The 11742-nt window shown below is 43.6% G+C and overlaps 1 protein-coding gene across 4 annotated transcripts; it reads left to right on the top strand.

Moving 5' to 3' along the window:
* Window positions 1-470: 470 nt before the first annotated feature.
* Window positions 471-11574, top strand: brd2b (bromodomain containing 2b). 4 transcript variants are annotated; one of them, XM_076737389.1, is made up of 12 exons: window positions 471-601; window positions 3886-4174; window positions 4362-4499; window positions 5470-5611; window positions 5956-6119; window positions 6350-6847; window positions 7092-7220; window positions 7310-7543; window positions 7656-7909; window positions 8064-8380; window positions 9539-9664; window positions 9836-11574. In XM_076737389.1, exons 1-12 carry the CDS (start codon window positions 570-572, stop codon window positions 9964-9966), a joined length of 2454 nt encoding a protein of 817 aa, XP_076593504.1. In that variant the 5' UTR covers window positions 471-569; the 3' UTR covers window positions 9967-11574. The 4 variants fall into 4 exon arrangements, with proteins under 4 accessions (XP_076593504.1, XP_076593503.1, XP_076593500.1 ...); XM_076737388.1 differs by having other exon boundaries at window positions 9536-9664; XM_076737385.1 differs by having other exon boundaries at window positions 7310-7555.
* The last annotated feature ends 168 nt before the right edge of the window (window positions 11575-11742 follow it).

Below are 11742 nucleotides of genomic sequence, written 5' to 3'. Positions count from 1 at the left end.
AGAACGAGAAATCAGATCAATAGCAATAGTTTCTGGGTTGAAAAAGATCGTATCAGCATAATCCATGTTAAACCATCTGTTTGCCCACACATATACACCACACCAAAATAACCAGTCTAGTTACCACCTAGATAATCCGAAGGGGTTTAATGAGGCAGAGGAGTCCTGCATCAGCAACTCAGATTGTGCAGATAATCACATTTTAACATCACTCCCTGCAGACTGAAGGACATTCACCAGTAAAATTAAAGCCAAACTGAAGCAGCTGAACGCAGTGCGGCGCCTGCTGCCATTGTGTTCAAACATGACAGAGAACAAGATGTACCGACCAGGAGCCGCTGGGCGTGTGTGCTGTTTGACAGACGTCCGCTTACAGCCAATGAGCGCGCAGTATCACCCCGAACGTAACAGGAAATACGCGACACTGCCACGTGGTGGGTTTATATAGCGTCAAGCGGAAGCGTTTAGGCGCCATTTCATTGCAGAGCAGCTCAGTGGTCTTTCGGTGGAAGTGCAGCGTCAACAGTGGTGGAAAAATTGGATTGTAATAACACTCCGCCTTCAGCCCGATGGAAGCGGCCGTCAACCCGCCTCACGACAGGTAAAGTCCGCAGTCGTTCTGATCGATTCCTGCGTGAGCTGAAGATATTTGATCGGTGTTGCAGTGCCAATGAAAGTGCACTAACGTTAAATGTCATCATTTAACTGTAGCGACGTTAGTTACCGTTAACGTTAGCCTCCCGGCAACAACGTTAGCTTGTCTGCAAACGGCTGCCTTAACACACAGACGAGTTTAGCTAGCTTTTCCAGCAGACTTGCCACCACTCACCATGACTTGCTTAACGTCTGCTAAATTGTAGCTGCATATGTTCACTCGTCCTTTCTTTTAGCCTTTAACTTCATCAGCGAGCTGGGACAATGAAGGCAAATGACTGCTGCAGCCCCACCGGCAGCTCCCCGCCGGCTTTCTGTCAGTCGGGTCATTCATCGCTCAGGCACCCCGCTAACGCTAATCTCGTAGTTGTTCTTTATAACACATACGATATCTGGTTATACACACCGTGCCCAATATGTGTCCAACAGAAGGCATTCGCTAATAAAAAATGTACTGCCCTGAATAAACCGTTTGATTTTGCTAGGCACTGTCCAGTGACGCTAGCTAGCGCTCTGTTAGCTTATCCTCCAGCTCACAGCTCCTGTGTCGGCGAGCAAACCTCTGAAAGCTGTGGCAAAATGAATGAGATCGACTGATAATAACCTTCTCCAGCGCTGCGTCGTTAAGCAAAAGGAATCGTGTTTTTGCTTTTTGTTTTTTTTTTTTGACAGAAAATCGCTGTCCGTCACTGGCTGCTGTCATTATGAGGCAGTGTTTACAAACAGGGAGGGCGGGGCGTCCAAACCACGCGATCACCAGCTGTTGGATTGTAAATCCAAGAGTCTGACATTTCTTTCATTGTTTTGGTGAAAAGATGAAGCTGGTTTGCAGGCTGTATTGTGTGAGTATTAATGCCTTTTAGTAGAAGCAGAACTTGATTCAGTGACGGTTTAAACAGCGACGTCACATTAGTCACATTGCGTTAATTTTACCTCTTAGTAATTAAGAAAACAGAAAATCATACAATAAGAAAACTCCGTACAATTCTTTAATCCCAGCGGTTCACCGTTATGCGGATATGACACAGTAGACCGTATTCTAGCATTGCTGACAAAGGTTAATGATTTTATCTTTAATTTGCCATAATGTAGACAATCATAACATCTATTCTGTGTGTTTTTAACACTGCTGGATGTGTTTTCTGATGGTGCTTTTTAATCAACATGTAGATACTTTTCAGTGGTGTTTGAGTCACATCATAAGCTCTGTGGCTGAATTAAAAAAAAAAGGTTTTGGCAAAAATATTTTTGGCAGATTTGCTATAAAACACTTATTCCGGACAGTAACCAAAGCTCAGCTTTTCTCTGACATTTTTCCCTCATGATAACTGTTTCGTCTTTGTGTTCTAGTAAAAACCCACACTTTGTATTTAGCAGATCCTGAATTAGTACTTTGCTGGATGTGGGTGCACCGGAGAATTCTAACCAGTAAGGTTCTTAATAATATAAAAAAAATAGATAAAGACTAACATATATAGTGTCTAATGTGCTTTCAGTGTTATTACAGTGATCATGATAGTGATTATGATATAGGGCATTCCCAGTAAAAGATCAGAAAAACATCTTAAGTCACTTTGACTTTTTCTTTCAGTTCGTTTACAATTACATCACCTGATAAATATTCCAAGTCTACTTTAAGTGGTGCCAAAATATATTTGACTGGAAGCTATTTTTCACTGCACAATGGCTCATGTTTTTCTCAGCACTAATGCCGTTCAGCAGTTCTTTGTGTTGCTGCTGTTCTGACTGATGTAGAAAATCAGCTCACAGGCTTTGCCACAGCTTGTGTGTCAGTGGGGCAGTTGTGTGTCCTGAACTCTGGGCTAAGATTGAACTTCTTCTAAATCTGGTTCATGTGCTCTGTTTAAAGGGAGGTGAAACGGCAATGATGGGGTTGACATGGTGGCCTCGTCTGACTACATGGATTGACAGATTCCTCAGGTCCATATAGGTCCTGTTAAGCCACAGCCAAGACTGAAGTTTCTTTAGAGTTGTAGAGTATTTTTTGTCCTTTGCATTTGAACCCATTCTTGATAGTAACTATAGGAGTAGTGTCCAGCTGTAGTGCCCAAGGACCAACTCCAGTTTTGAGACCAGAGTGCCTCGGTCCAGGGCATTGACAGCAGTCTTTACATTGATTACTTTGCAAATGGGAAGAAACCAGAGCTCAGTAGTTTCATACAGAAAAGAGCAGCATTGATATTTGAACCCAGCGTGTCTGTGCTCATTAGCCCCTATACTCCAAGCAATTATTAGGTATTTTGATTATTTATGTATTTATCTTTTGTGCCATAGGTTTGTTTATTTATGTTTTGTGGCATTTTTTTCAATATTTAGTAGTGTATTGGCCCTTTGCTGTGCAATGTGCAGTTATTTTTCAGAGACATTGCTATAAACTAACTCATTGAGAATGGTGGTGAGTGTCAAGGATGACCATGGCGTAAGCTCTGTAGTTAGTGTTTTATTTTAAATATCATGACAGTGTGAGACATTCAATTTCACTTCCAGTTTCAGGCATGGAAGTAGTGCTAAATCTTTTTAGTATTTTCCCATGATTCAAATATTTATGGCTAAAGTCTAAACAAAAACAGCTGTGTCTTATATTTATGTGGAGCTGAACATGGTAATATATCACATAGATTTTGGGGTCTTATCATCCATCCTTACCATGAGTGGATGTTTGTTTTTTTAGCTGGTGGGGACCCTGCGATGGCGGTTCCCATGACTGTGCTAAAAGTAGCAGCCCATTGATAGAGTCCTAGTTCCCGAGATAACAGTTAGCTGACTGGGAGGGCAGAGCCGTAGCTTCACTGGTCATGAGTTACATGAATGAAGCATATAAAGGCTGCACTTTATGACATCAGCAGATTTTCCATGAGTGCATGCACTCATGGGAGAGGATAGCAAATCGATGCATCGATGGCGACATCAATAAGAGTGGCAAAGGTCATGCAGCACATTCAACTTAAAAGCACGATTTCCTTCATTAGCAGACATCACTCTCTCTCTGTGGACCTTGTGTGTCTGTCTCCCCACACAAAATGGTTTCACTGGTCTGCTTATTAATTGATTTTTCTATCATACAGTGTAAAGAAGTGATATGTTTGTACTCATTCACACCATTTTTTCTACAAGTTAGCATCTCTGTTCTGGCAGTTCTTGTCTCTCATCAGATCAAAATTCTTCCCCCTCATCTTTTTCCCCATCCTCTTTCTGTCTCCTCCCCTCCAGCTCTCTGGTCGGGCTGTCCAGCGGCGGGATGGACCAACACACCAGCTCGGGCAAACGCATTCGCAAGCCGTCCTTGCTGTACGAGGACTTTGAGAGCCCCTCTCTGCCGCACACGATGCCCCAGGGCCCTCCTGTCCCACCCCAGCCCCCAGTGAAAGACCCCAGCCGGCCAGGCCGCATGACCAACCAGCTGCAGTTTCTCCAGAGGACCCTGATGAAGTCTCTGTGGAGGCATCACTTTGCCTGGCCTTTCCATGAACCTGTGGATGCCTACAGGCTTAACCTACCAGTGAGCGTCAACAAAGAGTCTTTAATTTTGCTGAGTTTGTTGTTTATTTTTCATCAGTGGATGCTCCTTCTGTTAAATGATGTTCATTTTTCAGTGTTCACCATGCTCCATAAGTTATGGTTTCATTTTTCTTCTTACATGTCTCACTCCTCTGTCACTCCCCTGTCTATTGTTCTGCCCTTTTCAGGATTATCATAAAATTATCAAACAGCCCATGGACATGGGGACCATCAAAAAGCGTCTGGAGAACAACTTTTACCGCAGTGCAAGTGAGTGCATACAGGACTTCAACACAATGTTCACCAACTGCTACATCTACAACAAGGTAGGTTAAAAGGTAAAAAACAGATCCTTAACCATCGTGTTTTTGTCTTTTTTCATTTCCCTCTCACTCTTTCCATAATAAGGCCCCAATCTGCTGATTACTTTCAGGTGCACCTTGCTCACAGTGTGTTGTTTTAACTGACCTAACACAACCATTAGCTTTTATCGGTGGTGCAGACCAAGGAACTTTCTTAACATTGTGAGAAAGGGCAATTCTAAACCTTGTCTTTATTTCCCAGGAGAAAAGATTCATTTAAAACTTTGCAAACTTAATCTTGCCTGGGATACTCTGCTATCCTGTGCAACAGAACATGTGCTGACTTGCATGTACTGAATGTGTGTTATAGCGAAACTTGTGAGGCAAAAGGGAAAATGAAAATATCCAGCTGACAAGAAAACAAATGGCCGCATCATCTAGAAGTTGAGAAACACTTTGCTGCTTCTGGAGCATTTAGTGTAAATCCGTTTGCAAATTAATTTTACAAAGCAGACAGCTGCTCTGGAGATGTTGACAACACGATGTTGGTTGCACACCAGGGATGTTTACAGTGATCATGCAATAGATTACATGATATTAAGCATTTAACAACCACATCTTCTTCTAGGCTTTGACCATATGTCTAAATCCAGTGTCTTGGCCGAGAGTGTGAAAAATGGATTCTATATTGGCATCTGATGCAAAAGATAATTTTCACCATAATTTTCATCCCTATGATGGCATTTTCACTTTTGTTATTCATTCCAGTTATGATATGCCAGAATGCAAAGTTCAGAACAAGTTGCAAGCATTTGTCAAGTTGTGTCAAGCAAATATTTTTGGTATTTAATATATTGATGTTTTCATCAGCTAATCATTAACACTAATAAAACTGATTTGTTGAAATTAAAATCTGTCACAAGAAGATTATTTTTTTGCTGTTGTGGCTTCTTTGCAGCGTGGTAGTGTGTTTAAAAATTGTTGTCTTGGCTAGCCGACAGATGATATTGTGCTGATGGCCCAGTCCTTAGAGAAGATCTTCCTCCAGAAGGTGGCCCAGATGCCCGAGGAGGAAGTTGAGCTGCCTCCTCCAGCTCCTCGAAACAAGAACAGCAGGGGAAGAGGGCGCAAATCTGGTGAGTTTGTCACAAAGTCTTGCAGAATTTGAATGAAGTTGTTTATATAGTTGCTTTTTTATGTTTGTTTTTTGTTCCAACTACACTAATTGAACACATTTTCAGTCTCATATCTGCATTTGTTATTGGCATTTTCTTTACAAATACATTAAAGCTCAGCTATTGTGCAAAATTTGTACCTGTTGCAGAAATCTGTTTTGTAAAAGTAGCATTCATGATGGAAGCCTTGTTACAAAGCCACGTCTCCAGTAATAATAGAATTCTTCCAGACTATTCAGACTTTTGTCACCTATATTTCTGTGGCTGAGATTTGTCTCCAAAACTGAACATACTGCATCTCCCAGCATCGAGGGCCCAGCAGGTGCCAGCGGTGTCCCAGTCAGCCTACTCCCCTTCTTCCTCGGACACTGGGGAGTCCATGCTGGCCAACTCTCCCCAGACTGTGCTGACCAAAAGCCTGCCTCCGGCCAACATCATGGGCCTGCCCCCTACACAGCCTACAACCAAGGTATATTCAAAAAACTACTACTGATCATGTGGAGGAACATAACACATAAAACTCAACGACAAACAAAATAAATGTTTGGCAGAAGTGATACAGACTTGAGTGTCTTTGCAAAGAAATACTGCAGAATATTTTGTATATTCAGAAAACTGTGTAGAATTCTAAGCATTACAAGGCTTGGAATAAAGCCTTAATGTTGTGATCGTAGTGACGTCCAGTCTCTTTATTTCTAGAAAAAAGGTGTGAAGCGTAAGGCAGACACCACCACCCCCTCCACCATGGGCTTGACTGTGGGCATTTCGGGAGCAACGCACATGGTCGGCTTGGGGAAAGGAGGCCACGGGGGCCAAATCCACGACACCTCCATGCACAGCATCTCCTCCATGGGGGGCATGAGCTTGGAGACCCCACCTGGGATAGGACTGGTCCGGAGCCCTGGAGGTCCTGTCCTGCTGCAGCCAATGATGGCAGGCACTGGACGCAGAGTGGGCAGCGGACGCCCCATTAAACCCCCAAAGAAGGACTTGCCTGACTCTGTCCAGCCTCAGCCCTCGAGGAAGGGCAAACTAAGCCCTCAGCTGAGGTACTGCAGTGGGCTGCTGAAGGAGATGTTGTCAAAGAAACATGCCGCGTATGCCTGGCCTTTCTACGTCCCTGTGGACGCAGCTGCACTGAGCCTTCATGACTATCATGATATCATCAAGTGTCCCATGGACCTCAGCACCATCAAGGTGACTTTTCATATGCTTTTAACTCGTGGAACCAGTAATAGACAATCGGTGTACTGTGTTACTGATGACACTGTAAAGCTATGTTGTTTCAGACTGCTTTATGTCAGAATATTTATCATATTAAAGTAATGTAAATTGCAAGTCATCAGTTATTAATAACTATAAAAAAACCTGATTAAATTTGAAAAAAGTTCAAAAAGTCCAGTTGAAGTGCTGAATTAGTTTTTTCCTAACTCTTCATCAGAGGAAGATGGACTGTCGCGAATACAGGGACGCTCAACAGTTTGCCAGCGATGTCAGACTCATGTTCTCCAACTGCTACAAGTACAACCCACCTGACCATGATGTTGTGGGCATGGCACGGAAGCTGCAGGTGAGGCTGGCTGTCTTATTGTTTTCAAATAATCAGAATGAAATTAAAGTGCAGCATCCTGTGAAGAAAGTCTTTTTTCTAAAACCCAGGACGTGTTCGAGTTCCGCTTTGCCAAGATGCCCGATGAACCACACATGGATCACTCAGCCATGTCAATGAGTGGCCATCCGACATCCTCGTCCTCCTCTTCTTCCTCCTCCTCGTCCTCATCTTCATCCACCTCCGAGAGCGAGCCCAGCAGCGAGAGCGAAGAGAGCGAGAGCAGCCCCAACTCAGACAGCGAGGAAGAGCGAGCTCATCGCTTGGCTGAGTTACAGGACCAGGTGTGCACACAAGTAAGACCTGCACTGTCTATTTATCCAGCCGTCTTTATTACGACACATTTAACGTGGAAACGAACGCTGATAATTTCTTCACATTTAATTTTCAATACAGCTCCGAGCCGTGCACGAGCAGCTGGCCGCCCTCTCCCAAGGCCCCATCGTCAAGCCCAAGAAGAAGAAAGAGAAGAAGGATAAAAAGGAGAAGAAGAAAAAGAAGAAGTTGGAGAAGCGAAGTCGGGGTGGCAGAAGCAGAGCTGGCTCTGAGGAATGGAAAATGCCTGGCAAGATACTGAAAACCAAGTCTGCCAGAGCAGGTGGCTCCCAGGCCAAGAAAGGCCAGGGGAAGAAGAGTAACAAGAACAGCAAGTTAGTAATAAAATAATCGCCCGATCTGTTTTTAAAGCTGCACAGCTTACAGCAAAATACACATAATCTTGTGTCTTTAATAATGGATGTCGAATATCAAATAGCTGATAATGAGCTTTTGTCCCATCTGTATCCCTTCCTCTTGATTTCGCAGGACCACAAAGAAGTCCTTTTACCCCCCAGTGGCCCCTTCCATGCTGCCGCACTACGACTCAGAGGAAGAGGAGGAGATCGTGCCCATGTCGTATGACGAGAAGCGCCAGCTGAGCCTTGACATCAACAAGCTGCCGGGGGAGAAGCTGGGTCGTGTGGTCCACATCATTCAGTCCAGGGAACCTTCGCTGAGGGACACCAACCCCGAGGAGATTGAGATCGACTTTGAAACGCTGAAGCCATCGACGCTGAAAGAGCTGGAGCGCTACGTCATGACCTGTCTGAGGAAGAAGCCCCGCAAGCCTTACGGGGAACTAGGTGAGTGAAATGTGCCATGCAAGCAAATACCAGCATATATTGGTTCAATAACGTCTTGTATGTTGCCTGGCACCCACTGACAAGTTATAAGCATCGTACCGAGACAGTCAGTCAGTATCCAGCATGTAATGTCAGCACTGAAGTGATGATCTTGACTATCATCATTTCACCTGTCTCTGCTCGGCTTGTTGTGTGTGTTCAGAGGGGCTAATCCCACCGTAGTTGGACCAGGAGGGTCGAGGATATTAATGACTGTGTGAAGTTTTAGCAGCAGTGCTCCTGCTGCGACAGAATGAGTATAGGGGAAACATTGGTAGAGGCCCTTTCACCTTGTCAAGAGTTTCCCAGGCAGCGTCACAGAGTTGGGTTCATGTTTTGGAACCGCGTAGAGGCCTGACAGTTAAAGGGGAAACACTGATGACACTGACAGGACTTCACAGAGGACATAGGCAGAACCATGAAGACAGTAATATGAAACAGACTAGAGACAAAATCTGACAAACACTGACCAAGAGGAGGCCAAGAAAATGAGAACAGACAAGGAAAGCAGATGTAGTTGCTTTTTAACCAAATGGTATCTAAAGGAGCAGTTCAACAGTTTGATAGCAAATTTAGATTTTCTCCTGACTGAATTTGCTAAAGAAATATAAACATGATCACAGTATTACACCAAATCAACAGGCGTATAATGTTGTTTTCTCAGTCAGTTAATGCACTTGACTGTGATACATTTAGTCCGTTCAGTGTGGCAACACAGCGCTTGATGCATGAAGTATTTAATGACATGTCATGAAAGTTACTGTAATATTAGGTCATGTCATGGGGCTACAGTAAGTACCACATTAATGAGCGAACTAGCTCTGCTTCTACTGAACCACTGGTAAATCTGATGAGCCTAATTTTTGCAGCACTTTAGAAGCAAGAGCCTCGTCTGCGACTCAGGAGGCCAAACTGCAAAATGAAGGCACAGCTCTTTCGGTCTCTGGTAATTAGAACTGATGAGGAGAGCGAGTAGTCGGTCATTGGGGTATCACATCACAGATTATGTCTTATTACCGGGATGCTCCACGGCCACTCCTCTCCCGAAAATGCTAGCGCAGCTCATTTACGCTAAAACACACATCAACATCTTTTTTGTCATCTTTTCATGTAAAGCAGCAAAAAAAGGCAGCATTGGCAAGTCCAAAGAGGAGCTGACTCTGGAGAAGAGGAGGGAGCTGGAGAGGAGGCTGCAGGATGTCAGCGGGCAACTCAATTCTGTCAAGAAGCCTACAAAACCTAAAGGTGAGCTCACGGAGCCGCGTCTCCTCTCCACTCCACTCGCTCCGCCGATGTTTGGAGGATCACTGTTTGTCTCTCACAGATATTTCCCAGCGTACGTCCATAGCTCTTCCTCCTCGTCTGTATCTTGTGTGTTCATCGCTGCTGTTTGTTTGCGTGTCGCTCTCTCTGCAGTGGAGAAGCCCAGTGCTGTCGAGACTCACACCCAGCCCTCACGCCTCAGCGGCAGCAGCTCCAGCTCTGACTCATCATCGTCCTCGTCCTCTTCCTCATCTTCAGACACCAGCGATTCAGACTCTGGTTGAGATGCTTAGCACTGGCTAAGAGAGAAAACACTAATAACTCAGGGACTTGGGCTGGCCCAGGACACAACACACCCTGAAACAGTAGTGGGCTGAGATATTAGATGACGTGGCGAAAAACACTCCGAGTGGACTCCTAAAATGTTTCGAATGTGGGACTGAGGGATGTGAAACAACGTCTCTGTGGATAATCATAGAACCCAAACACTAAATGCCTTGGTTTTTCCTTCCTCCCCTTTGTAAATACTTGTACAAATTTATGTTTCTTTTATAAAGAAGAATTTTATGGTGATCCCCCAAAGAGGGAAGCGGAGTAATAAAAAAGGATGTGGAAAGATGGGCCTTACTCCAGATCTGCTTCGGCTGGCCTTACGCTGTGTCCTCTGTGGCGAGGGAACGGAAGAGTCTTTATTTATTTGTTTTCTTCACCCGCACTTCCTCATGCATTACTGGAATTTGAACCAGCAACCTTTTGGTCACAAGCCTTGCTTTTCTAACATCTGGCCTTCTGCCACGCTTCATTTTAGACCACCCCCCCTAGACTCAGCCTTAACTATCCAGATTGTTGATAAAGTAAAAATACTACATTGTTCAGGAATGCTTAGATTCCCTCTCACAGCTCTTTCTATCTGTTGTGTTCAGGTCAGTTTCAGGTCTGTGTCATTTTTCTTTTATGTTTACGTACATCGCTCTTGCAGTTAAATCTCAGTTTGACATTGAGCTTCATGCTGCAGTTTGTTTTACAGCCTGTTTTTTTTTTTTTTTTTTAAAACAAAGAGGGTTTAGTCAATAGTACAGTTTAGAAACATGACTATAATCACAAAGTCTGCAGTTCAGTGACCACACACCCGTTCAGTTTGTATTGATTTTGATGGCTGCAGTAAAAGCCCACCAGCCATTGTAAGACAGACTAGTTTTATAAATATAGCACTAATTAAAGTGATGTCTTCAGTATTTTGAAGTCAGTTCCAACTGTTCAGCTGTGATATTTTCTCCTCACATGAAACTGCAGTGTGCATCTGTTTCCTAAGAGCTGAACACAGGCTGCTGAATGTTATCCGATTATAGTGCAGGTTTCTAATCTCCATATTAATCTCCTTAACATGTGAAGTATTGCATTAGATTCTTGAAGACATCTGTAGCACTTGAAAACTCCATGGAGGTTTCTTAAAGAAACCTTTCGGGTGCCCGGCACTTACTGGAACAAATGGTGTCGACTGAGTAAACTGAAGCTGAATAATTCTACAAGTAATTAAAGATTAAAAATAATCTTTATCGAGACACAAAGAGACAGAAGTCCTCATAGTCCATGCGTAGTGGAAGCTGTTGTTGAATGTTCAGTGGAAGAATATATGCTTGTATATACTTAAACTGTATTTGCTGTTGCACAAACTGTTGTATTTCTGCTGTTATGACTTTTTTTCCCCGTTTATCTTCTTTCCTGTTTTCTTTTTTTTTACCTGCTGTTATTTCTCATTCCAGTTAACTGTCTTAGTTGTTTCCTGAAGAGCGTTCACATGAGCATTGCCGCCTCTGGTCAAGCAGGTCGTTGTCTCTCAGAAGCATACCTTTCATCTGACAAGTGTGTTTATTAAAATATTCTCTTCTGTAGAGAGTTCAGAGTTTTGTCTGGGATCAGTGGGACTGTGGTGTGTCACGTTTAGATGTGCAACTTTGGATGCAGTGTTGAGCTCCGGTCACGGATGATTTTGATTTTGCTGCTTTGTTCTTTATCTCTAATTTGAATATTTTTAGTTAGCTTTAACTGTTGGATGTACT

Source organism: Chaetodon auriga, chromosome 8, assembly GCF_051107435.1.
Source record: "Chaetodon auriga isolate fChaAug3 chromosome 8, fChaAug3.hap1, whole genome shotgun sequence".
In the NCBI taxonomy this organism is placed as follows: Eukaryota; Metazoa; Chordata; class Actinopteri; order Chaetodontiformes; family Chaetodontidae; genus Chaetodon; species Chaetodon auriga.
This window is presented reverse-complemented; position numbering and strand designations above follow the sequence as displayed.